The sequence below is a fragment of the Meles meles genome, chromosome X (assembly GCF_922984935.1).
Source record: "Meles meles chromosome X, mMelMel3.1 paternal haplotype, whole genome shotgun sequence".
NCBI classification, from domain to species: domain Eukaryota; kingdom Metazoa; phylum Chordata; class Mammalia; order Carnivora; family Mustelidae; genus Meles; species Meles meles.
In genome coordinates, this window is record NC_060087.1 from 60,083,809 (window position 1) to 60,110,871 (window position 27,063).

The 27,063-nt window shown below is 54.5% G+C and overlaps 1 protein-coding gene across 7 annotated transcripts; it reads left to right on the top strand.

Moving 5' to 3' along the window:
- The first annotated feature begins 1,145 nt into the window (after nt 1-1,145).
- On the top strand, nt 1,146-23,594 carry NLGN3 (neuroligin 3). Of its 7 annotated transcripts, none has more exons than XM_045996352.1 (9): nt 1,146-1,261; nt 3,950-4,024; nt 4,460-4,603; nt 5,253-5,312; nt 9,295-9,354; nt 11,192-11,341; nt 17,577-17,762; nt 19,874-20,663; nt 21,270-23,594. In XM_045996352.1, exons 3-9 carry the CDS (start codon nt 4,498-4,500, stop codon nt 22,111-22,113), a joined length of 2,196 nt encoding a protein of 731 aa, XP_045852308.1. In that variant the 5' UTR covers nt 1,146-1,261; nt 3,950-4,024; nt 4,460-4,497; the 3' UTR covers nt 22,114-23,594. The 7 variants fall into 7 exon arrangements, with proteins under 7 accessions (XP_045852308.1, XP_045852304.1, XP_045852309.1 ...); XM_045996354.1 differs by having other exon boundaries at nt 1,151-1,184; XM_045996348.1 differs by having other exon boundaries at nt 3,950-4,603.
- The last annotated feature ends 3,469 nt before the right edge of the window (nt 23,595-27,063 follow it).

Genomic DNA, 27,063 nt, shown 5'->3' on the forward strand with positions numbered 1-27,063 from the left:
GCAATGGAGAATACTCGAAGCCGTTGCCCCAGATCGCATTGGGAACTGCGGTAGGGTCACTCGCAGCCCCTTTGCCTTCAGGTTTGGGGCATTAGATCTAAGGCTGTTCAGGAGGGCCAACTGGTTGACTACAAAGGAGTCTTCTGGTATGCCCAGCTAGGGCCGGAAGAGGACCAGCCTCAGCCTGGTGGCTGGGTGGAAGAGGGTAACAATCTGACAACTTCAGGGGAACATCCAAGCCATAGCTGCACTGGGTCACTGGCAAGTGTCAAGCATGCTGGTAAAACCAGGAGCATTGATCAATACCCAAGTTCTAAAAAATTTAAAAAAAAAGAATAAATAAAGCAAAATCCCACTTCAAGGTCCACGGCACCCTCACTCACATGGGACTCAGCAAGTTTCGGAGCCGTGTGCACAAGGAACAAAACCCTAGACAGGGTCCAGGCAGCCGTGACTGTGACAGAAGCTCGCTTCTGATCTGTTCTGTCCCAACACAAACACTCTGAGGAGCTGCAGGGTTGGGGACGCAGCTGGGATAAGGAACACTCTGAGGGACTCGGATCGGGGAGCAGGGGGTAAACAAAAGGGACAGGTGCACTACATACGGAAACACGAGACACAAAGTGGGATCTGGAGGGGAGAGCCTGAAATGGTGGGGCAACTGGCCTGCTGACAGTCTCAGTCTGACATGCCCTAGCAGCAGCAGAAAGGAACAACGTTGACCTTTAGAGAGAGTGACAGGAGGAGAGCCAAGTGCTCCCACCCTCCACTTCTGGCTGCTCAAGCTGCTGCGCCTGGTGCTGAGGAGGAGGGGAGAGGCGAGGGATGCTGAGCAAGGTGGAGGCTTGTCTTTTGTAGAGTATGACGGGGGGTTCCTGCAGGTGGTGCCTCAGTTTCTCCCTTTGTTTCAATGTTTCAAGCTTTGCAGGTAAAGTTAGAGCTAGCTGCCCTGGAAGATCACCTGTCTTGATTTGAGGGATGCGTGTGTGAGAGGGAGAGCGGGTGAGCCAAGCGTGCTTGAGCAGGGGAGGAACTGGGCCATGCCCCAGCACTTGAGCCATCTCTGGCACAAAAGGAGTTAATGGCAGGGACCGCGCCCCCCCGTGTCCGGGCACGCGCAGCGCGCCCCCTCGGTGCGCGGGCACAGCAGCCAGGCTGCCGGAGAGCAGATCTCGGGAATTCAGGTGCGGAGCCCTTGGCCTGGAGGCGATATGGGTGGTCCGCGGACGGGTTCAGTCGCTTGCAACAGCCTGGGGAACAGGTGAGGCCGCTTGCCCCGGTCTCTCATCCTCTAGCTGCCCATACCTTGCCCCGATCCTATCCCCTCCCAATCCCGCGCTCCTCCGCACCCCAACCAATGCTCCCCATCCTTCTCAACCCCATGTTCTCCTTAGGCACCCCTGACCCTTAATACCCCTACTCCCCCCGCCCCCGCCGCTTCGCTTCTCCTCTCTACCTCCTCCCTGAATCCCGCATCCCTATCATCCTCCCACCCATGGTCCCTCTATTTCCATAGCCTGGCCGCATGCTCATCAAAATGCCCCTACTAAGGGTCTCTGGCCCTATTCCTGTATTGCACATTGCCAGTCCCCCCTCCCCCGCAGTGCAGCCCCATCCCTCTTCCATCATAGCATCTCCCAGCCAGGCTCCCTCCCCCACTCTCTGCAGCCCCCCTCCCCCCCAGGCTTTTATTCTATCCTCCCCCATTCCAATGCAGCTCTGTCCCCCAATACCATTCAGACCTGCGTATCCCCCAGTACTGCAGTTCTCAATACCAGTCCATTCCTGCACAATGCCCCTTGCCCAATACTGCTCCAGCCCCCAAAGTACCCCAAATGCCACTCTAATCCCCGGCATTGGCACCTCCCCTTGTCTTCTCCCAAATTGCAAGTTGGACCAGGATGGAGATCTTGGCCTTGGGGACTCACAGTGGGTCCTAGGGTACAGAGGGCGTTTGGGGGTCGGCGGATTTGTCTAGGTGTTCAGGGGGGAGGGGCTGCAGGGAATTGACTCAAAGGGGATTGGCATTTGGCACTGAAGGGTTACTGGAGAGGGAGGCGACCGGAAGGGGTTAATGGAATTTGTGGGGAGGAGCGGCACCCAGAGGGTTAATGTGTGTGTGGGGGGGGTTGCTGGCGGGGAAGCCGTGTGAATGAGCGGTCTGTGCCCCAGAGTTGCCATGGAGACGGTGAATGGGGGGATTGTGTGAACTCAGCTGCGGACTATCCCCCCCCATACACACACACACACCCACTCCCTCCTGCCCCACCTCCCTACTCCTACCCCTTCCTTCCCTTTCCCCTCCTCCCCACCCCACAACCCCGGGTGCATTCTGGGCAGCATCTGGGATCTAACCCCCACCCTGTACTTTGCTCCCCATTTCCTCTGAGCCCCCACCCCTTTAGTCGCTTTGCCCACCCTCCCTCTTCATTCTTTCCTCCCTCTTTCTCCTTTTCTCTCTCTAGCTCTCTCTCTATCTCTCTTACCCTCCCTCTGCCTCCTTTTCCTTCCCTCTCCCTCTCTCTCTCTTCCTCTCTCTCTCTCTCTCTCTCTCTCTCACTCTCACACACACATTCTCATTCCCCTCTCGTGGTGGTGGCCGATTGCCGGGCGTTCCCAATCTCCCTCCCCCACCCCTTCAGCCAGTTCTTAAAGGAGCAGGCCGGCAATCTTGGAAGGCGGGAGAAATAGGGAAAACTAAATTGTGCGTGTGTGTGTGTGTGTGTGTGTGTGTGTGTGTACGCGCGTGCTTGCGTGCGTGTGTGTCTGTCCATGCAGCAGGGTCTGTGTGCGCCTGTATGTGTTGGCCGCCTGTGTGTCAGAAAGCTTGTGTCTTGAGTGTGCTGCTATTTCTGTTTCTGTCTCCACCTATGTGTCACCATTATGCAGCATGTGTCTCTGGATATTTACCTATGTGGTGTGTGTGGGATTATATTCCAGTAAGTCTCTGTGTGCGTCTCTGAATGTCTTTCTCTGTGATTCTCTGGCTCTGTGAGGCTCTCGGTCTCAGAACGTGGGACTATATAAGGGATCTCCGTGGGTCTGGAATATCTGTCTCTGTGATCGCAGTGTCTGTTGTGAGCCAGGCTTGGTCTCTCTTCCTCCCTTTTTTGAGTCTTTGCGACTTTACCTCCACGGGTCTCTGAGTGTGTGTGTCCCTCACGCTGCACTGTGTATTTTACACTGACTGAGCATCAACAGTGCCTGGGGTTCTAGGCAAAGTGGTCTCTGCCTCAGTTCTGGTACTTGGTGTGAATTACAGAGAGCCCACAGAAAGGACCAAGGCTTCCGAATTTGGGAGCGGTGAGGGCTGAGGAGAAATGTACAGGAAGGGCACAGGAGGCTCTGGGGACTCTGGTGAGTGGCCATTCTGCCCTCCCTGCCCCCAACCCTGGTTGACCAGTCAGGGGGTCTCCATGTGGGTCTTTGTGCCTATCTGCTGCTTTTCCTGCTGATGCCTTGGAACCCCAGAGTGAGGTTAACGATCCTACCCTCTCCTGGTGTGGGAAGTCCTCCTGTGGGGTTAGCAGGTCACGGGGTCTAGAGAGTCCGCTGTTCGTATCCAGCCCAGCGTGCTCAGGGACCTGAGCTCCATATGGTTCCAGTGTTCCCCACCCCCTGTGACCACATGCTGTTCGGGCCCCTGGCTGAGCCCCATGAGCTCCACTGGTGGAGGAGTTGGAGTTGGGGACTGGAAACTTGGAGTGGCAGCAACTGTCCCTGGGTCAGTCCCCTAGGATTTCCCAGCCATGGCCAGGCACACAGCCAGGCTCTGAGAGGCAGTGGAGATCATGGGGCGGGTCCCCAGAACCCCAGGCACTGGAGACCTCTCCTACCTGTAGGGGAATCAGCCAGCGCCCAACTGGGGCCCCCAAAGACACCCCCCCTTCCCCGACTCAGAGCCCTACCCTGACTATCTTAGATGACGCCTACTTCCCTCTTTCCACAGGCCTGTCTGGCCCTGAGGGAGTCCCCTTTCTGAAGCTGTGGTGCTTGGACGACCTCTCTACGTTGCCGGGCACCTGTAGGTGTCCCTCGAGAGCTCAGTCTTGAGGTTCAAGTCAGTGTGGCCATGAAGGGGCTGCCTGTCGGGCTGATGCTGTGACCCTGGAGTCTGCCTTTCCTGCCAGTCCCCCTGCCCGGAACATGTGGCTGCGGCTTGGCCCGCCCTCGCTGTCCCTGAGCCCCAAGTCCACGATTGGCCGGAGTCTGTGCCTCACCCTGTGGTTCCTCAGCTTGGTGCTGAGGGCCAGTACCCAGGCCCCAGCACCCACAGTCAATACTCACTTTGGGAAGCTAAGGGGTGCCCGGGTGCCACTGCCCAGTGAGATCCTGGGGCCTGTGGACCAGTACCTGGGGGTGCCCTATGCAGCTCCCCCCATCGGCGAAAAACGTTTCCTGCCCCCTGAGCCACCCCCATCCTGGTCGGGCATCCGGAACGCCACACACTTTCCCCCAGTGTGCCCCCAGAACATCCACACGGCCGTGCCCGAAGTCATGCTGCCCGTCTGGTTCACTGCCAACTTGGATATTGTCGCTACTTACATCCAGGAGCCCAACGAAGACTGCCTCTACCTGAATGTCTATGTGCCCACGGAGGATGGTGAGTGCTATGGCCAGACGCTGTGCCCTGCCCGCCCCCTCCCCCCTCCCGTGGTGTTTGTGGCTTGCATGTGATCGTGTGCCCTGCAGCATGCCTCTGTCCTTCTGTGAAGATGCTTCTAACCATCACTCTGCTTGGCCTCCTCCCCACCCTCCTCCTCCCTGTTCTCCCTTCACCCAGCATTGTCTGAGCTCCCATGTGTGAGTGACACTGTTCCCAGGAGGGGGCCTGGCCAGGCCTGAGAGCTTTGACAGGTCTAGGGCCAGAGTGCTGGATGGGGGTTCCCTGGGGGAGTATGGGTCCCTGCTGGGCAACTGCCTGTGGGAGGATGCTGGCTCCACCAGGCCCCCCTGTTGCCATTCCGCCTGCTTTGAAAGGTAGTAGGTGTGTGTGGCCAAGGGAGCTGGGTGTGTGGGGGGTGGGGGCCAGCCTGGTGGGCATTGCTTAGGTGCCTCCTCTTGGGCTAGCCGCTGCCTCCTCCCGTGGGGCTCACACTAAGGTAAGTGACAGAAACAAGGAGATGGTGGGACAGGCTCTCTGCCATGTGCCGCCTGCAGAGCAGCTCTTGGGGCCTGGGGAGGGGGTTGGGGGGTGCATGTCCCTGGGCAGAGGCCTCCTGTTATTTTTTAGTTTTTTATTCATTTTACAGTAAAGCGGATTTCCAAGGAATGCGCCCGAAAGCCCAACAAGAAAATTTGTAGGAAAGGAGGTAGGTAGCGAGCCGGCGGGGAGGGAGAGAGAGAGAGAGGGAGGGCTGCCTGCCCACCTGCCCTTGCCCCTGAGGACCCAGACTTCCTTCAAGTAGCCTAGGCTCAGGGGGCGGTCGGTGAGCAGGCCTAAGCTCCACCTTAGCCAAGGGCCCTGGCTGCTCTTCAGGGACGGTTTGGTGGCCTAAGGCAGGTTCAGGGCAGAAGCTGCAGCAACCCCGTTTCTTCCGATCTTTCCAGCCCGGGATTCCACCATAAGGCGTGTGCCAAAGACAGAGCCCGTGGTTCTCTTTTGAGCCACCTCGTGTTGGGGGTGGGTGGATCTCCAGGCACCCAGGATGAAGCCAGAGGCTCTGCCCTCTTCCTGGCGCAGCAGCCCCGAGCTCACCCCTCCATACTCTTTCCTGGGGTCGAAGTCTAGACTCAACTCTCCGACCCTAAAGTTTGGACTCAAGTCATCCTCCCAGTCACACCTGCCCTCCCACCCTCTAGCCAGAGCATAGCTGTGTGACCCGACCGCCCCTCCTTTCCCTGGGCTAGTCCCATGGCAGGCACTGGGGGACTCTAGGAACCATGGACTCGAAAAGGAGACACAACATCCTGAATTTTGCATTTACCCAGAAATGTGCTTCCCTTGTAGAAATAATTCCTCCTGTTGGAATACCACTTGGCAGTCCTGTAAAGCGCTTTCATACTTAGCTCATAAAATCCTCCCCACGTCTCTGGGGGCTTGTAAGGCAGGAATCAGTTTCTCAATTTTACAGATGAGGAAACAGACCCAGGGGAGTGACTTGCTGCTGGTCCGTGGCAGAGCTGGGACCCAAACCCGGGTCTCTTGACCCTCGGGGCCATGTTCTTTCCACTGTAGCATGCGAGGCAGCTCCCATCTGGTCATTCCTACCTTCAAGACTCTGAAAACAATGGTGAAACAATGGATGGGCTGGGTCTAATTGGAAATAGTAACAGCTTAAGAAACAGGTGGAAAAATCACAGCCTGATCCCTACAACCTTTTGGCAAGCTTGGAGTTTGATTTCCTTTGAAATCCTAGGGCAGGGTTGCACCCCCTCGCAGTGAATGGGGTTGTCAGGATTCCTGGGCCAGGATGCTCCCTGCTGAGCAGGAATCTCTAGGGGGCAGATTCTGGGGGAATCCACATGTTCAGCTTATGTGTGCTGAGTGCTCTTGACGACCCCTGGAGCACGGAGTGGGGCCTGGGGCTCTGGGGACAGCATTCTGCCACATCCCCATGTCCAGCCCAGGACCTCACACGCAGTAGGCTATCAGCAAACACTTTCCCCGCACAAGTGAAGAAGCACTGTGGTGTTGCAGAAAGAGAGCAGGGCTGGGAACCCAAAGCCTAAATGAGCCCTAGCTCTCCTGCTAGCTTGCAGTGAGACTTTAGACAAGTCTTTTCCTGGAGGGGCCTCTATTCCTGCTTCTGAAGGTGATAAGGGGACCATTCCGGCCTTAACATTGTACTAGTCTGTGAATGAATTCAGGAAAAGGGTCTCTTAAACCTACTCCCGTGGGTTACTTGCTTGGGTGGGGGTTGGGGGGCAGGGAGAGAGGTTGACAGTGAACTTTAACCGTTTCCAGGAGTTATGATCTCTCCCGGAGTGCCAGTGAGAGCCGAGGGTAGTCCAGTCCCAAGAGTTTGGCCAGAGAGCCGACTGGAAGCTCGGGTCAAATGCAAACATTTAGCTATCAGGATTGTTGACTGTGGGCAAGGCCATGCGCTAGGCACTGTGGGGCTGTGGAGGGCTAGGAGGCAGAGGCAAGATTTAGACCTAAACCATGGCTTCATCACCACTCTGACAAAGCTCCCATCCTAGGATTGAAACCTGGCGGGTTCAGCTAAGCCCCGCCGGCCAAGCTGGGAAGTGAGCCCCTGACAGTTGGGGGAGGGCATTCGGTCATTTCACTGTTCAAATTAGTTCCCTATCCAGGGCCAGCTGGCCATTTGGAGCGGAATTTACAGACCCCCGCTTCTTGGAGGAGAGACAGCCACCGAGGTTGTTAGGCTTGTGGTGTGCATAGGGCTGGGACCCTGCAGCAGCCCAGTGCTGGGACAGGGGATGGTTGGTGGAGCTGGCCTGCATGATGGGCATGACAACAAGAAGCTGTTCTGTAAGTGCTCAGCTGAAGGAGAAAAGGCATCTATCTTGGTGGGTGGGGGGAGTAGGGAGCAATAGGGTCCCACCTTCTAAGTCCGTGCCCATGCAAGTAAGGGATTTTCGGGGGGGCAGGGGAGGAGGACGTGCCCCCTCCCCTCACTTCCACCTCCATCAGGTTGGAGGGAATGCATGTTTCCAGATGAGTAAGTCCTTGCTTCCACTTGGGGGGCTGTCCGTCATGTGGGTGATGATGCCCCATGCCCCACAGGGTTTCTGAGCTCAGTCCTGGCAGGTGTTAAGACGGTAGGTGCCACTGGAAGTTCGGGAAGCTGGAGGCCATTTCTGCCCCTTGGGGGCGGGGGTAGGGAGGGGTGGGAGGCTCTTGCCCTAGTTGAAAAGCCATTTTGTAATATGAGGGCGGTTCCTGTTTTGGTTAATAACTGTGAGGGATTTCAGTCACCAGAGCCCAGACTAGCTACGAGAGAGGGCTATTTGCTGCCTGCAGGCTGAGAGTATCTGGTGTCATAGACGAGAGGGTAAGTCCTGGGGTGCTGGCAGAATGACCTTGGTCTCCGAACTCTGCCCAGCATCCAGGCAGTAGGCCCTCTGTCTCCACAACCATGCTCAAGATGCACTTTCTCATCTCCTTAGAACAGGAAGGAGAGCTGGTGCCAGCTTACCCACAGGTCCTTAAATGTCTCTCTTCTCTCCTCTGTTCCCTTCTTTTCTCTCCTTCCCTTCCCTCCCCTCTCTCCACCCCGTCCCCCATGCTCCACCTCTTTTCTCGCTGATTTTTTTCCTTCCCTCTCCTCTGGTCCCCAGAAAGGTGGCATGGTGCAGTGGAAAGACCATGGGCTTTGGAGCAGACCTGGGTTTGCATCTTACCTCTAGCGCTTCCTAGCTGTGTGATCTTGAGCAAGTCACTTTACCTCTCTGAACCTTAGTTTCCCCATCAGTGAAACAGAAGTAGAGACAGTACCCACCTCACTGGGGTGTGAGGATCAAACAGTATGGCAGACGTAGAGTGGCACACGGTAAACACTCGGTCTATGGTAGGAGCTGTTATCATTATTCCTCTGTCCCCCCACCCCCGTCTCTCTCTCTCTCCATCTCTCTCATGTCCCTTTCTCCTTCTCCCGTTCCTCCTTTCCCTTCCTCCCTCTCTGGCTCTCTCTCCATCTCAGAGCAGTGCTTGCTGCTCTTAGGCTGGGTTCCTGCTCACAGGAACCCCATTTGCCATTAGCCAGAGCAGGGGGCCCCGATGAGGAAGATCAGAGGGAAAGCTTCATCTCCCATTTCCTCCTCTGGGAATCAGGGTCAGCTGAGGCCCAGCTCGAGCCTTCCCACCGGGCCCAGGTAGCTTAGGGCCAGGGGGGGCCCAGTTCCCGGCTCTGCCCTAATAGCTCACATCCGTATCCAACATTCTGGCAAGGCCACCTGTCACCCTCAGCGCCTGCCCTGGCTCTCCAGCTCAGCCTGCCTGTGTACACACGTGCAGCCCCTGCCACCCGGAAGAAATCCTTTCCCTGAGTGGGTCTTTGGCTCTCTGCCCTGGCCCATATGCTGCTCCTGCCTTCCCAACTGGGAAGGGAGTGGGAGTTGGCTGAGACGGGCTGGTGGGGACTGGGGGGCGGGGCAGGGAGGCGCAAGGAAGCCAGTCCAGCAGGGGCCTGCAACATCACCATCGGCTGATGAAGGTCTGGGCCTCAGCCCACCCATTCCCTCGGTTCTTGCCATCCCTCCCGCCTGTCCTGGGCCCAAGCCCAGAGCTGGCTTGCTGGGCCACACTGCAGTCATGCTGTTTTTGAATTCTCTCTCTGTTTTGTTCTCTGTTCTGTGCTGTTGTGTCTCCCCGTGTCTGGTCCCCAGGATCCGGCGCTAAGAAACAGGGCGAGGACTTAGCGGATAATGACGGGGATGAAGATGAAGGTATTTGGGGGCTGCAGGGCGTGGCGGCTGGTGCATGGCACAGAGCCCCTCCCCTTCTCGATGGGGAGAAGCCCCGTCTGTCTGTCTGTCCGTCCGTTGGTGTGTTTCTGTTCCTATACGAGGCTGTTGGGCTGTTCATCTATCTTTGGCCTGGTGGCCTGCTGGGAGTTCCTGGGTGATGGACCCGGCTGGCTGGAGGGAGCAGGGGACCACCGGTAGAGCCGGGGGGGGGGGGCAGCCTCCTCGCCCCAGTCCCCTACCCTCATCCTGAGTCCTACAGTAGAGAAGTGGGCACTGCCAGAAACAGCTTCTTCCCGCATCTTCCGTGGTTCAACGGGCACCTGCCCCCACCAATCAGCAGGGAGAGTGGAGAGAAAGCAGGGCAGAGGGAGGGCGGGGAGAGAGGTACAAAGGAGACCGGATGGTGAGGACGTACCTGGGTTTCACTGCGGAGACACATGTGTTTCACGGGAAGACAGGCCCTTGGGAGAGGGGCCCGGCAAGCCGTTGAGCTGAGGAGTGAGGCCGTGACAACCAAAGGGGCTGGAGATTAGCAACACCTAAATCACCACTGTCCACCACCCCCCTGGCCTCCTTCCAGGAAAAGAGATATGGCCTCAGGGCCATGGGCTGTAGTGGTTGGCTCGGGACAGGGCCAGGAAGGCTGTGGGCTAAAGTGCCAGGCTGAGGCCAGGACGCCCAGCCCAGTCAGTAGATGGCATAAGATACTTAGGTGATGGTGGAACCAGTCTGCCTTCCTCCTTGGGAAAACAGGTTGTGTTTGCTAGGCAGCACAGAGCATTTCCTTCTACCTTCCTTGCCCTGGCCCTGCCCCTCCAGCCCTGGAAGAACCAAACAGCTGTGGGGGTGGGGGAGGGGGTCCGCTGGTGGCTGGTAGGGCCGCACTGGTGTGACGGAGTGTTGGTCCAGCTCACACACTGAGAGGCTGCAGGTCAAGGTGGTCAGGTCAGGAGCCTTCTCTTGACTACCCAGACCCAAGGCCACCGCTGTACTCACTGGGCTTGGGAGTGGCCGCTTGAAGGTCTCTCACTGAATGGCCTCTGGGGAGGCTCCATCTTCATCCTAATGCTGATGGGAGGGGGAGGGGCGGCAGAGTGGGGTGGGGGGGTCTCTCTCATTCTTAGTTCTGCCCCTCTCCTCTCCCCCATCCCCAGTGCTTCCACTTAAGTCTGCCTGATGCCCCCGGGGGACAATGGGGTAAATGAGCACATGGCTGAGAGACCATGTCACTAAGGTTCCCTCTACCCCATCACTGCCCTTCACTCCCTTTTACCCACGTCCTTCCTTGTTCTCTCCCTGTGCTACCCCCTTCTTCCCACTCCTCTTGTCTCTGTCTGCACTGGGGGGGCTGGCTGCTGCCAGTGGCCTTACTTCCATGTAACTTGGTCTAGTCTTGGGGGTTTCAAGGCTCCCTAGCCCCTGCTCTCCGTGTCAGGTCCCAGGACTCCAGGTGCCCCGGGGGCAGGACTTGCTTGAGCCAGCTAAGAGACCAGCCCTGCCTCTTCCTCCTGCTCCCCCGTCCCCAGGGCCCAGCCTGTGGCCTGCCTCGGCCCAGCCATAGCAGGTCTGGCTGACTGCCTTTAGCTGGGAGGCTGAAACCCGAGTCTTTAAAACCATCGCTAAAGTCCACCTCCGGCTAAGTCTCTGGCCGATGCTCAAGCTCCGGGCCCAGCAGTCCCATGAGTCCTGCCCCCAGAGATGGCAGTGGTGTCCTGGCACCTGGGATAGCTTTGCTGCCCACACCCCCTCCGGGCTGGCGGGGGTGAGGGAGGAAGGGCATCTTACCCAGCCTGTGTCTCACCCCTTCTCCTTGCAGACATCCGGGACAGTGGCGCTAAGCCCGTCATGGTCTACATCCATGGAGGTTCGTACATGGAAGGGACAGGCAACATGATTGACGGCAGTGTCCTCGCCAGCTATGGCAACGTCATCGTCATCACCCTCAACTATCGGGTTGGGGTGCTAGGTATGGTTCTCTGCTAGCTGCCTTGAAGGAGGCCCGGGTTCTCAAGGAAGGAGGAAAGAATGCTGGGGATTTAATGCTGGCCTCCGTTCTCTAGCGGGTGCCAGTGACCAGAGTCAAGTGATATCACATGGTCCCTAACCAAGTGCTGGGTGCTTGCCCATGTTCCCAGGCCCTTTCCCAGAGTGTTTAGCTGCCACTGGAATTTCAATTCAACCTCCACACCTTCTCTTAAAAGTCGCACGCCAGGTTGCTGCTTTCAGACCGTTGCTTGGCTGAGTTTCGCAGGGTCTGGAACTTTTTAGTGTCCTTCCCCCGTCCCTACCCACCCAGACCCACATCCCTCAAAGGCCCACACATATAGAGATAGTCCTTCTAGCCCGTCACATATCCACTTGCTCACGTACCCTCACCTGACTGCACATCCACACTGCCCACCACACACCGCCTTGCATACTCTTATTTCTCACACACCCCACAAATATACACATACACCCATACACATAGAGACTCCCACATCCACATCTACAGGCAGCCTCTCTCACACACACACGCATGCTCCTCCACCACTCCATAAACACTCCACACATATGGTCTTTCCCGCACACATATCCACATGCCATATACCTCTGTCCGCTCCACATCCATACCCCATATGTAGACAGATCTCACGGACGCCCCTCCCAGCATTCCCGTCTATCTCTCCCTCTACATCTCTGTATCCACATTTACACCTATACACACTACACGTACCCACACTCGCACTTCCTTCTACCCCCACGTAGATGCTCTACACAGACTCACACCGTACACATTCACACTACACATAAACCCCGCATGCCTATACCTTGAATGTACATAAATATTTCTCCCACATTTACACACACACACTCACACCCCCCCGTGCTTCCCAGTTCCACCTCCACTCGGACACCCACACACGCGCATATGTCCCTCAGCTTCCCCACCTAAACACAAACCAATATTCCCCCTCCCGACACACGTACACCCACACCCGCCCATCCACACCTCCTCACGCTGCACATCCACAAATCCTACACACACACCCCCTCGCAAATCCTACACACACATACAACCTTCCACGTTTCCATGCCCATCCCAGGCACTATACTTACATAGCTCTCTGCTGTGTACACACACCCACAGACCTCCTACACAAATATCCACGTCCCCACATAGATGCATACACACACGTATACATATACATGCACATAGACACTCCTCCCCTATGGACCCTGCATATGTATGTGCAGTACACATACATGCATTTTCTCCACCTCTACCCTGCCCAACAAACACATACACACTCGTGTACCCCCGCTTGGCCTCCAGATCCACTCACCTCGCCTCACCCCCATGCATGTGAGTACCCCACGCTTGCGTAGCATGTATAGACACACATACGCATTTCTACTACTCTCTCTGGGCCTACATCCCCATATACTCCCACCCCATCACACAAACACACTCTCACACGTATAGGCTTCCTTCCCAAATGCCTCCTCTTATGCAGCCCTGAGTCTTTCCCCCCACATCCTCTGCCGGCCACCAGCTGGCCTTGGTGATGTAGGCCCCTCTGGGCTGTGTCTTCCTTGCTGACTGTTACTGCCTATCTGCAGCCAGGTCCCTGAGGTACACAAGTACCTTAGAGAGGGCAACGCAATGTACAGGCTCTTGCTCCCTCTCAGACACTCACCCAGGCCTCTGAGGGCACGTGCAGCCATGTAGCCCTGTAATGGCATGAGGAAGACTACTGGCCTGAAGGGCTGGTGTCTTCCAGGTTGCAGTGGGGGTCTAGGCTGTGCATCAGGTCCAGAGGCCTGGGTGCTGGACCAGCTGTGGCATGACTTCTTCCCTGGCCCCTTGGCTGACAGGACCTTATCTTAATTTGCTTCTGAGTGTATTGTTCTTGCCAGTTCTATCCCCAGAGGGCCTGGTGCTGCATGCCACTTCTGGTACAGCTCACGAGCCCAGAAAGACAACATTTTCTTGACTTACCATTGACACTCCGAGGGCTAACAAGACACCTTTTTGGGGTCCAGACGGGAGAAAGGATATTCCCCGAAAACAGTGGGTCTGTGTCCCTTAGAGTGGCCTCTGGATCCTGGGGGATGAAGCATGCAAGGCATCTCCCTGGTCTCTAGGTGATCTGGTGGGCTTGGGTTTCATGGTTTGGCCGCTGCTCCTCTGTCTCCCCGAGTTGCCGCAGACGTCCTGGTGAGGCTCTCTTGAGTGATCTGTTCTGTTGAGGAAGGGGATCTGAGTCTCTGACAGCAAAGGGGAAGAGAAGGTGGCTATAAAGCCACATGCAAGGGCTGCATCGTTCCTGAAGAGTCAGGAATTTCCAGAAGCAAGCTTACACAGATATCCAGCCACGCGCCTACGGTAGCTGAAGGCCAGAAGGAGGCTTGCCACCTTATTTTCTTAGTGAGACGGATAGAAAATGTTCAACCCAGCTGCTTTTAAAAATTAGAAACACAGAGCTCCACTCTGTCGGTTTTATTGGAAAGCACAGAGAGTACGAAGAATGTGCCTCAGTTCCGTATGACCGGAGCAGCTAGGGAGGCAGAAAAAGAAAGAGTGGAGGAACGGGGAGGAATGCGGGGGCCTGGGAATGGAGGAAGAGAAGGAAAGGATGGGGGGAGAGAAGAGAGGACAAGATCGCACCGAACAAGGAGAAAGGAAAGAGAGATTCAGGGTCTGAAGTGTCTGTTCGCAGCTGTGGGCTGTACAGGGCCTATTGCCGGTGAGTGTTCCCTATGGTACCCAGTGTGCTGGTTCTTGGACAACCCTCCCGCTTCCCTAATCTTGAAGCTTCTACATCAGAAGTTCCTAACTTTTGGGGGAATCTTGGACCCCTCTGAGATTCTAACGAAATCTATGGACCCTACCCGCCCTCCCTCCGCCAGTAAATGTGCACACACATACACAAACCTATAGAAATGTTTCCATGGACATCACCGAAACTCATCCTAGAAACTCAGGTTAAGCACCTACCCCCACCCCACCCACTTTATAACCCCTTCTTATCTGGGTAACCAAAACAGCACATCTGGGGGCAAGAGTCGTATTCTTTGGGCTTCAGCTGTTAATGATCAACATAATATTACCCAAACCTTGGAAGGAGTCACAAACTGAGAGTTGGTCCGAAGTTCCCCCCACCACTTCCTGTGTCTCCTTTAAGGCCTGCTCAGCAACCCCATTGTAGTCTACAAGCCACTGATTGGATTCTGGGTACCTACAAGATGTTTTTGTCTCTCGGTGCCAGACGTAGAACATAGATCTGTCCCTGGCACTTGGAGACTTTGCTGTGTAGCTGAGACTTGGTTGTTTTGGGTCTTCAAGCATCCCAGATTGGGTGGGCCGGATTGGGACCCCCCAAATGGGACCTCCCTTCAGCTTCTCTGGAAGCACTGAGCCCAGACATATGGTTTACTCTGAGGTGCTTCTTGGGACATCTCGGGTGATTCATTTATATGGAGACTGTCACAGGCAAGTCCATGGATCCCATTTTATTATCTGAGGAAACCCCCCCATGGGGCCTTTATTATTTGAGGAGACCCCCCCCTCCCATGGGGCTTGAGACCAACACAAGAGACACTGGCGGGATAGCGGACGTGGACACTCCCAGGGCCGAGGAAGTAGGGGCTTGCCAGGTTTTCGTCTGGGTTCCAGGACTTAATGATACATCTCTGCTCAGGTAGCCTTTGGGGCAAACAGACAACCTGGTGAAAGTCAAGCCTTGAGAAACGGAGCTCTGTGGTTTGGGTGCAGTGTGCCTGATTCCCTCATCCTCTATTGATGGGCGGCCCACCACGGACAACACAGTGCCAACCCAGGGCCCAGGGAGCCGGTCTCAGGTTTATTGTGACAGTTTCTGTGGAGTGCGTGGTATTTCGGCCCTCCTCCTCCCATGGTTTCCGTGGACGGCTGAGTTGCTGGGGCCCTAGCAGTGAGTGACTTGCTCTCCCGCACCGCCAGGCTTTGTGCACTCTTGGTTGGTCACATTTGCAGGATCACCTGCCTCAGCCCAGTGGATAGAACACTTCATGCAGGACTCTTGTAGTAGAGATGGTTGACATGGCCTCATCTGCATGCTTCAGTGCCGCTCGTCCCGGGGCTTGGCGGGAGCGAAGGGAGCAGAAAGGGGTGGTTGACTCCTCCACCCAGCCCCATCAGGCCTTTGTTCCCAATCCAGGGAATCGAGACACGTTGGCGAAATCTACTTGACTACCTTGAAGCACTGGGCTCCTCCCGCTGCTGGGACAGATGCATTGACATATTTCACAGCACACTCGCTCAGCCAGGGCTGAAGCCTGGTGTGCCGGGGCCTCAGTAAGAGGAAAGGGAAAGGAAATACGGAGGAAGGAGAAAGGCAGGGAGACAGGATGGGAGGGCTAAGAGAAGCGAAGAGTGGTTTTTGCAGGAGGGACTAGGGCTTGGACAGCTGGGGTGGATCTTGGTCAGCAGACTTTTTTAAGACTTGTAGCAGCAGCTTTGGTGTGTGAATGGGACAGGCAGAGGAGAAGGGGGTTCCCTTCTCTGGAGGAACAAGGGCCCCTCCGTTCATCCTCATTCAGGCTTTCTCTGATTCCTTCATGGTTCCTTGCCGGGAACCTAGGGGCTAAAGAAGGCTTGTGACTAGGCCCTGAGAGGAATAACTAAGTACTTTATGTCCTTAATGGTACCAAATGTAAATTAATAGCACCCTTGAAGAGGGTGAAATGAGCTCTTTCACAGAAGCTAGAAACAGGAGGACCTGCGAAAGACAGGGATGAGGTCTTACACCTGTTTGAGTCTATTTCAATTCAGCTTCCTCCCATGGCCGGCCAGGACAGCCAGAGAGCTCCCTGCGAGCTGAGGGGGCCTTTTCAAACATGACCTCCCACAAAGCTGATCCCAGGTGCTATGAAGGAGCTTTCAAATGGGGAGTCCAAAACGAACCGATCCAGGTATGGGGTGTCCAATGCTTAGGAGCGCCACGACTACCTGCCTGGAAAGAATTCTTCCGGAAGCCTAGGGCGGGAGAAGATGGAGCTTTCCAGGGAGCACAGGGATCAAGGAAGAGAGAGGAAATGAGGCAGCGCGATCGGTCTGAAATGGAAGCAGGGTGGGGGGGAATATAGGACATCTCTGTGGGATAGCCAGCAGGTGGGCGGGAAGGTAGTCTCCATGGCAACAAGTCTCCACAGCAGCAAATCCCAGCAGGTGGGTGGGAAGGTAGTCTCCATGGTGACATGTCTCCTCAGCAGCAAATCCCAGTGGGTGGGCGGGCGGGAAGACTTGTTTCTGTGGTAACACACAGCGCTGACTTGCCCATTTCTCCACCAGATGAAAAAGATGGCCTCACCCAGTGGTTTTCTAACTTTAGCAGGCCCCAGATCACCTGGAGAGCTGGTGAAAAATACAGATTGCGGGGCCTCCTCCCCCGAGTTTCTGAATCATTAGGTCTTGGGAGGAGGGGAAATGAGAATCAGCCCCGAGATGAGGGGAAGGAGCCACCCGAGCGAGGCCCTGGAACTAGTTGTGCAGGTGGACGAACCCAGACAGGATGGGCGGCAAGCAGGGCTTGGGGACCATTGCCTCTTGGGAGCCTTGCTTCCTTCAGAGAAAGGAGGAAGGGAAACGAGAAGTAATTACAGACTTGGAGAGTGCGGAGCGTGTTAGAGAGGCCTGTGTTCGATTTATCCTGGCTACAACCCTTTGAAGTATTTTTATCTCCATTTTACAGAAGAGGAAACTATAGCCCAGATATTTTAAATAACTTGCCCAAGGCTATATGGCCAGTAGGCAGTAGAGCTAGAACGCGAACTGAGGACCATCTGACTCCAGGGTCCCTGCTCTTTCCAATCTGTCTCGCCGGGGAGCTAGGGTGATGGCCTGGAGAGCACCTCAGGGGCCTGGCCATTTGCAGTTCTTGCAGCTTAAGTCTCCCAGCTGGAGGTGCCCCCTCGAATACTCTGGGGACCCCTCTCTCCACACTGGAGAATGGGAGTGGGAGGCAAGGAGCAGATCGATCCTTCCTATACGGATGGGGCTGGAACTTGCATACAGGAGCAATGGTACATGGTAGCTGGGTGGACAGAACACCACAGCATGCCCCTTCCTCTGTCCTCATGCCCCCCCATCCTCCCCGCCCCCATCTCCTGCCTGCCATTATAACCCCAATCCCCCATCCCTCTGCCTTCACCATCCTCATGCCCTATGTTGAATCCAGGTTTCCTGAGCACTGGCGATCAGGCTGCCAAGGGCAACTATGGGCTCCTTGACCAAATCCAGGCTCTCCGCTGGGTGAGCGAGAACATTGCCTTCTTTGGTGGCGATCCCCGCCGTATTACCGTCTTCGGCTCGGGCATTGGCGCGTCCTGTGTCAGCCTCCTCACGCTGTCGCATCACTCTGAGGGTGAGTATTGCTCAGGGCAGGACTTCAGCTAGCAATGGGCCAGCTGCCCACCCTGAGCCTCAGGCCTCCTGGGGTCCAGAGCACCAAGGGGAATCAGCTGGCCCTCCTCTACCGATTTGGCATCCCTTTGGGGAGAAGTGGAATGGAAATGTTCCTCTCAGGGAAGAAGTCCTTCTCCCAGTGCAGGAGAGGGAAAGAGAGAATCCTGTTTATATCTTGAGAGAGTAAGATCCTCCTTCCGTGTGGGAGTCAAGTTTGGGTGAGTGGGAGTAGAATGTCTATCTGAAGGGACAGTGGGGTTTTTTTTAATTGGGGGGGCAAGGGAAATCTTTCCGTTTGGGAAAGACATGTGACTTCAGGATAGAGATCTAGAGTGGGAATTCATTTTTAGGTGTAAGAAACACTCATTTTCTGCCTTTCTCTCTGAAGAACAAGTCTGTACAGGAGAGGAACTGTCCTTAAGCGGGGAGATGGGTCTGAATGGTGAGGATCGCTAACCTGTGGGGTGGGCTTTTTCTGAGAGGCTGGCAATCTGGTAGCCCACACCAGAGCTCCTCCTGGGCTGGGCAACCATAAGGGAGACCCGTTCTTAGCTTAGAGGAGAGCATCTCTCCTTGATTGGCTAGTGACTCATCAAGGGAGCCAAACAGGCCCTTTGTGGCTCAGCAGGGCAAGTTCCCTTCAACTCCGGGCTGTAGAGCGCATTCTGTCTCTGAGAGGCAAAGATGAGCTTCTCATGTAGAAGAGACCTTCCTGAAATAGGTTTCTTTCCTTCCTCTGAGGAAAGGAAATCTGGGAGAGAGGACAAGGTCTCAAGGTTGGAATCCACCCTGTGAGTGATATTCTCACTGGAAGACTTTCAGTCCCTCTTTTAAGAAGACCTATCTCTCTCAGAGAGAAAAATCACCTTCTCTGATCTCGACATCCTGCCTCTGTCCCTCCAGGGACTACGTCAGTGAGGGAAGACCAGGGTGGGATCAGAATCACACCACAGAATGTGCTTCTAGATGACAGTAGGGGGAACAAGGACCCCTTTCTCCACAAAGGAGGGTGAGATGACTGGTTGTGAGGGTGCCCCTGTCTGTAAAGAGGACTGGTGCCTCCTCAGATTGGGAACTTCCCTGGGAGGACAAGGCCTTTCTTGGGGTAGTGCTACATTCTGTCCCCTGAGGGGCCTGGCTCCCCTAAAGAGTCATTCTCTCGGTCTTTCTGCAACTGATTCACAGAGAATCAGTGGAAAAGTGAGGCTCTCTCTTAAGTAGTAATCTATATTTCTCTCCCTCTCTTTCTACCCATGCCAACTGCTTTTCTCTTAGAGGAAAGGAACAGGTTGTCTGAGGGCCAGTTTATTCCTCACTTTGGAATGTTGGGACCAGGGACAGCATGTCACCCCCTCTTTTTTTTTCTTGGGCGGGGAGAAGAATCATCCACTTTTTGAGTTCGGAGGACTTGCTCCCTCTTGGCCAGGGGAAAAACTAGATCCGAGGCATCAGTAGCTTCAGGAAAAGGAAAGTCTCTGTGGAGACTCCACGCTGTGAGGGCACGCTCCCTGGAGACTTTGAGATCCCCAGGCCTTTGCCCTCAGGAATATTTCCCCAAACTCCCAGAATGTGAGGCTCTCTCCTGCCTGCATTTCTCATCTCTCATGAAAAAGACCCCTTTGTGGCGGAAGCGCCAGCTCCCTGGTGGTGTGCTGGCACAGAGCTGGGCCCAGCTGGGCAGGAAGCAAGGAGGGAAGACAAGGAGAGATAAAGAGAGGGAGCATAAGAAGCTGATGTCTGGGACCCAAGGGGTTAATTCTTGCTGCCATTTCCTTAACCCCCAAGTTACCAACCCTCATTCCAGAACAAGGAAGCAAGGAGAAGGCAGAGGGTCAGTCTAGGTCACGCAAGGGCCCAGCAACACCTCCCCTGGTCCTAATCCATCATACTAGCTGAAAGGTCTCTTCTTCCTGAAAGGTCTCTTCTTCCTTTGTAGCACATTGCACCCAGAGGGCAGCCTCAGTGACAAAGGAGTGAGGAGAGATTTAATTTGTCTCTCAGGGAAAGGCAAGGGAGGCCTAAGCACTGGGGGTCATGATGATCTGAGCTGGTGCTGCTTGTCTTCTGCAGGGCTTTTCCAGAGGGCCATCATCCAAAGTGGCTCTGCCCTGTCCAGCTGGGCCGTGAACTACCAGCCGGTGAAGTACACCAGCCTGCTGGCGGACAAGGTAGGCTGTAATGTGCTAGACACGGTGGACATGGTGGACTGTCTTCGTCAAAAGAGTGCCAAGGAGCTGGTAGAGCAGGACATCCAGCCAGCCCGCTACCATGTGGCCTTTGGCCCTGTGATCGATGGCGATGTCATTCCTGATGACCCTGAGATTCTCATGGAGCAGGGCGAGTTCCTCAACTATGACATCATGCTAGGTGTCAACCAGGGCGAGGGGCTCAAGTTCGTGGAAGGTGTGGTGGACCCTGAGGATGGTGTCTCAGGCACTGATTTTGACTACTCAGTCTCCAACTTTGTGGACAATCTGTATGGCTATCCTGAGGGTAAGGACACCCTGCGGGAGACCATCAAGTTCATGTACACAGACTGGGCAGACCGTGACAATCCGGAGACCCGCCGCAAAACACTGGTGGCGCTCTTCACTGACCACCAGTGGGTGGAGCCCTCGGTGGTGACCGCTGATCTGCACGCCCGCTACGGGTCACCTACATACTTCTACGCCTTCTACCATCACTGCCAGAGCCTCATGAAGCCTGCTTGGTCAGATGCCGCTCATGGGGACGAAGTACCCTACGTTTTTGGTGTCCCTATGGTAGGCCCGACTGACCTCTTCCCCTGCAATTTCTCCAAGAATGACGTCATGCTCAGTGCTGTCGTCATGACCTACTGGACCAACTTTGCCAAGACCGGGTAAGGAGAAAGTGGGGGTTGTTCTTTGGGACCCCAGCATGCCGACCCCTCCACTCCTCTATGGTTAGACCTCTTCCTTTGTCTCCTTTTTAACAGACTTTCCCCTGAATCTTGCTTGGTCCCCTCTTCGTTCCCTTCCTACTTCCTCCTTTTGAGTCTTTCGTGCCATGTCTTCCCTCCAACATGTTTTCGAGGCTTGGAACTCAGCTAGCATTAGGACTGAGCCACAGGGAGAGTTACTGAGAACCACGGGATTCAAGGTTAGATGGTCAGAGGCCGAGTGAAGTGGAGAAAAAAGTGCCTTCACAAAGAGCTTTTCAAGGGTTCTTGGAATAACTGGGCAGCTGAAAAGATTGGCTGATGTTTGGGAGCACGTGAGAAGAAAAGGCATCTATAGCATGACCTTACAGGATGGGCACAGGGAAGGATGAACCAGTTTCCATGATACAGTGGGCAATAGGAATTCAAGGCCCCAGGGAGGAGGAGGGGTGTGGACAGAGGGAGGGACCCTGAAAAAAATGGAAATGTGGGTGTGAGAGGAAGAATTCTGGGCCCTTTGCTCACCTAGGTAGAGTGGTGACCCCAGATTTCCATGTGGTATTTCAGGGATCCCAACAAGCCGGTCCCCCAGGACACCAAGTTCATTCACACCAAGGCCAACCGCTTTGAGGAAGTGGCCTGGTCCAAATACAATCCCCGAGACCAGCTCTACCTTCACATCGGGCTGAAACCAAGGGTCCGCGATCATTACCGGGCCACCAAGGTGGCCTTCTGGAAACACCTGGTGCCCCACCTATACAACCTGCATGACATGTTCCACTATACGTCCACAACCACCAAAGTGCCGCCCCCGGATACCACCCACAGCTCCCACATCACCCGCAGGCCCAACGGCAAGACCTGGAGCACCAAGCGGCCAGCCATCTCCCCTGCCTACAGCAATGAGAATGCCCAGGGCTCCTGGAACGGGGACCAGGATGCAGGGCCGCTCCTGGTGGAGAACCCTCGTGACTACTCCACCGAGTTAAGTGTCACCATCGCCGTGGGGGCCTCCCTCCTGTTTCTTAACGTTCTGGCCTTTGCTGCCCTCTACTACCGCAAGGACAAACGGCGTCAGGAGCCCCTGCGGCAGCCCAGCCCTCAGAGGGGAGCTGGGGCCCCTGAATTGGGAGCTGCTCCTGAGGAGGAGCTGGCAGCTTTACAGCTGGGCCCTACCCACCATGAATGTGAGGCTGGTCCCCCCCACGACACACTGCGCCTCACTGCACTGCCCGACTACACGCTGACCCTGCGTCGCTCTCCTGACGACATCCCACTCATGACACCGAACACCATCACTATGATTCCCAACTCCCTGGTAGGGCTGCAGACATTGCACCCCTACAACACCTTTGCCGCAGGGTTCAACAGTACTGGGCTGCCCCACTCACACTCCACTACCCGGGTATAGCTTCAGCCCAGAGCACAGCCTATCTCCTGGCTCCCTCCTGCCCAGATCCATGGACACACACGCACCCACAGACATGCACAGACACACGTGTACGCACGCGCACACACACACAGACATGTACACGCAGATATGCATACACACGCACCCACACCTGACAGCAGACCCACCTGCACAAACATAGAGAGATGTGGACATGCACCTGCATGTACAAAAACACAAATAAGGAAGTAAACCTGAACAAACCCTTCAAATGGGGACGGAAGTGAGTCCTTGGGAAACTGAGGACCTGTGGAACAGCAGCTGAAGCCAGCTCCCTGAGCCTGATCACAGACACTCCTGGGGGCCCAAAAGCACCAGCTGGACACCCCCTTGGTGCTCGCCTTCCACCTCTCTTGGAACTGCACCACCCACCAACTCCAGACTTGGGAGCTTTAAAGAGCAGAGTAGCTCTTTCTCCCCCCCCCCCCCCAGACTTGGTCTTTTTTCTGGGTCTTGTTTTTGTTGATTTTTAAAATAATTTTGGAACACATGCCTCTCCAACCCATGAGTACAAAGAGGCTCTGGAAGTGAGGCTCCAGGCCCATGTCTGTGTGGCTCTGGCACCCCCAGGGCTCACGCAATCCGGCCGAGGAACATGACCCCCCCAAGAAAGAAACAGATTTGAGCAAGACCGTGGGGTGGAAGGAGGAAGGGGCTACCGCTGGATGGGGTTGGAGGGCCACAGGGGAGAACTCTCCAGCCGTCTATCTCTGTGTCCCTGTGGAGGGCTCTAGAGACTGCAGGGTGACCTGCTTTCCCCCAAAGGCCAGGATCACTGGCCTGGCTAGACCAGGGGACCCTATATTTGGTGAATGAGGTTCTGGTGGAGGTCGTCACTATCGAGCCCCTAGGTGTAATCTGGGTTCTGCCTCTGCCCTTGGGGTAATGGTATCAGAAATTTGCCCCATTTTCTTTACCAAGTCTCTTTTGTGTCTGTCATTTCTCTTTCAAAAAGGCGGTGTTTTTTTGTTGTTGTTGGCTTTTTTTTTTTTTAAAGAAAAGTTCTTAAAACACTAACGGAAACCCATGGAGTTTGTCCTTTGTAAAAATTTTAAACACAGTGTCTTGATATAAAAATAAAAAATCCAGTTAGCACTCCCAACCTGCCTCCCTTGCACAGGGCTTGCCCCAACAGACCTCCCAGCAGGGCACCCATGTGGGCTAGGAATCCAGCCTGTCTCTGTGTCCTGTGCCTTTAAACTGAGACAAGTCTGGGCTACATTCCCCTGCACCCCCCACTCCATGCAGGCCTGTCTAGTCTTAAGCAGGTTGCCCTACTCTTACCCCCCTGCCCTGCCCCCCAACGCTCTGGGTTTCTGCTGCTGAAGACTTCTCTCAGCACCATGGGCCTCCCAATGAAAGGGCAAAAAATAATACTTCCCCCTCCTCCTCTTCTTCCTCTTCCTCCTCCTCTTCCTCCTCTGCCCCCAACCCCACCCCCACCGCAGCCAGCCACTGCCACCGGGCCACCACCACCTGCTGCTGCCACTGCCACCATCACCACCGTCCTGCCCCCATCCTGGACTGGGGGCTGGGAGGAGGTATGACCTCTAACAGGCTGAAATTCTTTCTCACACTGAAATCCAGTTGGGCATCAGATAGGCGGACCCCCTGGTCTTAGGGGATTGACAGAGCAGGGGCCCTCTCCTCCCCAGGGATACTTGTTTCTGGCTCTGTGAATTACAACTGGAGAACTCACTGGAGCCCTGGCAGCAACTTATCTCCAGGATTGCAATCAGGGGCTCCTAGGGGTTCGCCCTGCCCCCTCAACTCCATAGGGGGGAAGGGGGAGGGGGCATTCAATGGGCCCTCCACAGATTTAGCATTATGGTGGTTCACATTCTTCTCAGCGACTCAAAGGACCGAACCCGGGAGTCTGCTCCTCAAGTGTGACAGTTGGGCAGGGCTGCTGACACCTCAGAAACCAGGAATAGAATTCTTCAAAGTGACCCTGACAAAGTGAGGGAGATAAACCAACACAACAGAATGATGTTCAGATGGGATGAACGCAAGATAGTGCAAAGACCAAAATTGAGAACTAATATACTAATATGGTACGTGGGGTCAAGAGAGTTGGCGATGACTGGTTGGACACAGTTTGGTCAAAAAAGAAAAAAAGAAGTAGGGGGAGGGTGACGGGGTGGGTCACAAGTTGAATGAGTCCATAGTGTAGAGATGGCATTCACCCTCCTCCCTCCCCTTCCTCCCTCCTCCTTCTCTCTCTCCTTCTTCCCTCCCTCCCTTTCTTCTTTCCAAAACTAATGTGAATACTAGCATCTAATAACAAAAATATAGGATGGAACTGCTGGGAAGTAATCTGAGTCCGAGTTTTAGAACGAGAAGTAACCTCAGGGGCACGTAGTCTGACCCACTTATTTTTGTTTCTGGGGAAATGGTCCCAGAAAAGCCCAACATTTTCTAACCCTCAGTTACTGTTAGAAGCAGACCCAGGATGTTGTCCAATCATATATGACATTTTCCGTGGTCCTTTTCTTTTTATTTTTTTTTAAAGATTTTATTTATTTGAGAGAGAGAATGGGAGAGCACAGTGGAGGGGAGGAGCAGAGGGAGAGGGAGAAGCAGGCTCCCTGCTCAGCAGGAGCAGGGATGCAGGGATCCATCCCAGGATCCTAGGATCGTGACTTGAGCCGAAGGCAGACGCTTAACCAACTGAGCCACCCAAGCGTCCTGGTTCTTTTCCTTTTAGGCCTTTTCAAACACTCATGGGTCTACCCTTGGTCAACACATTTTCAGCATATGTGGAAAAGCTAGAGAGGTTCTGGAGCTGAGCAAAAGCAATGTCCCAAAGGACTAGGTCTTTTAAAATTATTATTATTATTATTATTATTTAGAAAGAGGGAAGCTGATGAGGTAACATTCAATAATTGTGGAGACCTACTGTGTGCCAAGTGTGCTCTATCATCCTCAAAAATTTACCTCCTAAGTAAGGGCAGAGATGATGATCTATTGTCCATTTCTTCTGAAAATGACAGAGGGGGAAAGACTAAATCGGACACAGGGAAAAATTTCGCTACATACTCAGGAAGTCCTCAGTGACAGTTGCCGAATTGAATAACTGGCTACTAAGGAAAGCCCTGCTATTCATCTTCCTGCAAACAGACCGCTGGATTGCATGAGCTTTTCAGGTCGGTTCAAGGTCTTCGTTGTTATGATCCTGTGATTGTTCCATCTCAGATATTCCCAAACTGGGCCTCATCTTCTGGGTGTGTGTGTGTGTGTGTGTGTGTGTGTGTCTATACTCCTCTGAATTAGGAGGCTCTCTATTTGGAGAGGATTTAGACATCGCCTCTCCTCTAAGAACTCAAGGTGCCGTAGCCAACCCAGATCCAATCCTATTTGGGACCCATCGATGGGAGACTACAGTCAGTCTTTCACATCTTTGAAAGGCCTAGGTGGAAAAGGTAGCTTGCAAGGCAGGCAACCTTCCCATCTAATGGACAGTCGGTCCTGTGCCCAGCTAGCTTGAGGGGTCTCCACCCCATTACTGCCTCGAAGCTCTGAGCCCCAGCTGGAAAGTCCAGCTCCTTGTTCGAAGAGGGGCAGAGGAGAGAGACCCTTGGATTTTATTTCACATTGCAAAAATAATTCATGCCTAGACCGGCTCCAGTCTGCATCCCTAGATTTATCTGGTTTCTATAGTAGTCCTTTGGGGAGCTGGACACAGCTATCTTGGGAACTTTTGGTGTGTGTGAAGGGCCAGAAGTTGGACATTGCAGAATTCTCCACTGGAAGCATGATGATCAGGACTGTCAGCCTGGCCCTATGCTAGTTTATATACCTTGAGGGATAGAATACAGCCCCTTTGGGGTGCACACTGTCAGGAATACAAAACTGAACTATGATAAAATGAACAAAGTGCAGAATCAGCGTGTGACTTCAAGTGTATGGTAAAGGTTAAAGGAGCTGGAGACGTCCCAAGAAAGGCCACAATGGGATTTGAAGGGGTGGCTGGAAGAGTGGGCATTTCAAAGTGGGAGACAAGCTTCGGGCTGACTGTGGCGAGGAGGTCTTGGCATGCGCAAGGAGCAGCAAGGGGACTGACTTGACTGAAGAAGAGGGTTCAAGTTAAAGGGCCGGAGATCAAGCTCAAGATTAAAGGGCAGGTTATGGAGTTCTTCATGACAGACTTGGAGTGATAGGACCACCCTGTCCTTTCCTTTTGCTAAATGTCTTGAGAGCGAGAAAATAAGAACTTCCCCCCACCCCCGCCAGATCCTCTTTTGTTCCTTCTCTTCTGCAAGGAGAAGGATATTCAAAGTAGAAAGGACAAAACAAGCACCAGGGAGAGACTCCTAAAGGCAGTCCAAACCAAGAGAGCCATCAGGGGCTCTGAGTAACTCCATCTCGGGGTCTGGGTCAATAATAAGCCCAGGGGCATTGCAAGGACTTGTGGCTCAAGTTTGAAAACCCCATGGAGAGCGAAGAAGATGCACACTGCGGCTTAGAGACGGACAAACGTGACTCCATACTCTTAGAAGTGGGAAGCGATGTTACAGATCAATACGTTTGATATCGATTGAGGGCAAGTTTCTAGGACAGATGATTAAAAGGATAGCTGGTGAGCCCTTAGAAAAGGAAGCAAAGACCTCTCAGCCCCTGCATGGGGTCAGGACAAACAAGTAACTTCCCGGCTCAGCTCATTTCCTTTGCTAAGGTGCCTGCCTGCGTGGGCAGAGTAGAACGCTATAAAGAAGACGGTCCTGGAGTTCACCGAAACATCCTCTCTCACGATACTCTTGGGACAACACGGAGAGATGTGGGGTGGGGAAAGATAAACCTAGGCGGGTTATTAGCCCGTTGCCCGATGACACATGACAGGATTCTGTTTTCATGTCACCAGATCAAACTCGAAAATTACAAACAGCTGGGAGAGAGAGCCAAAAGGCAAGA

Excerpts from the sequence above, each read along its gene's own strand:
- NLGN3 (XM_045996348.1), top strand. The coding sequence starts at position 4,147 with ATGTGGCTGCGGCTTGGCCCGCCCTCGCTGTCCCTGAGCCCCAAGTCC. Across the intron at positions 5,313-9,294 it reads GAAAATTTGTAGGAAAGGAG|GATCCGGCGCTAAGAAACAG; the intron begins GTAGGTAGCGAG and ends TCTGGTCCCCAG. Across the intron at positions 20,664-21,269 it reads ACCAACTTTGCCAAGACCGG|GGATCCCAACAAGCCGGTCC; the intron begins GTAAGGAGAAAG and ends GTGGTATTTCAG.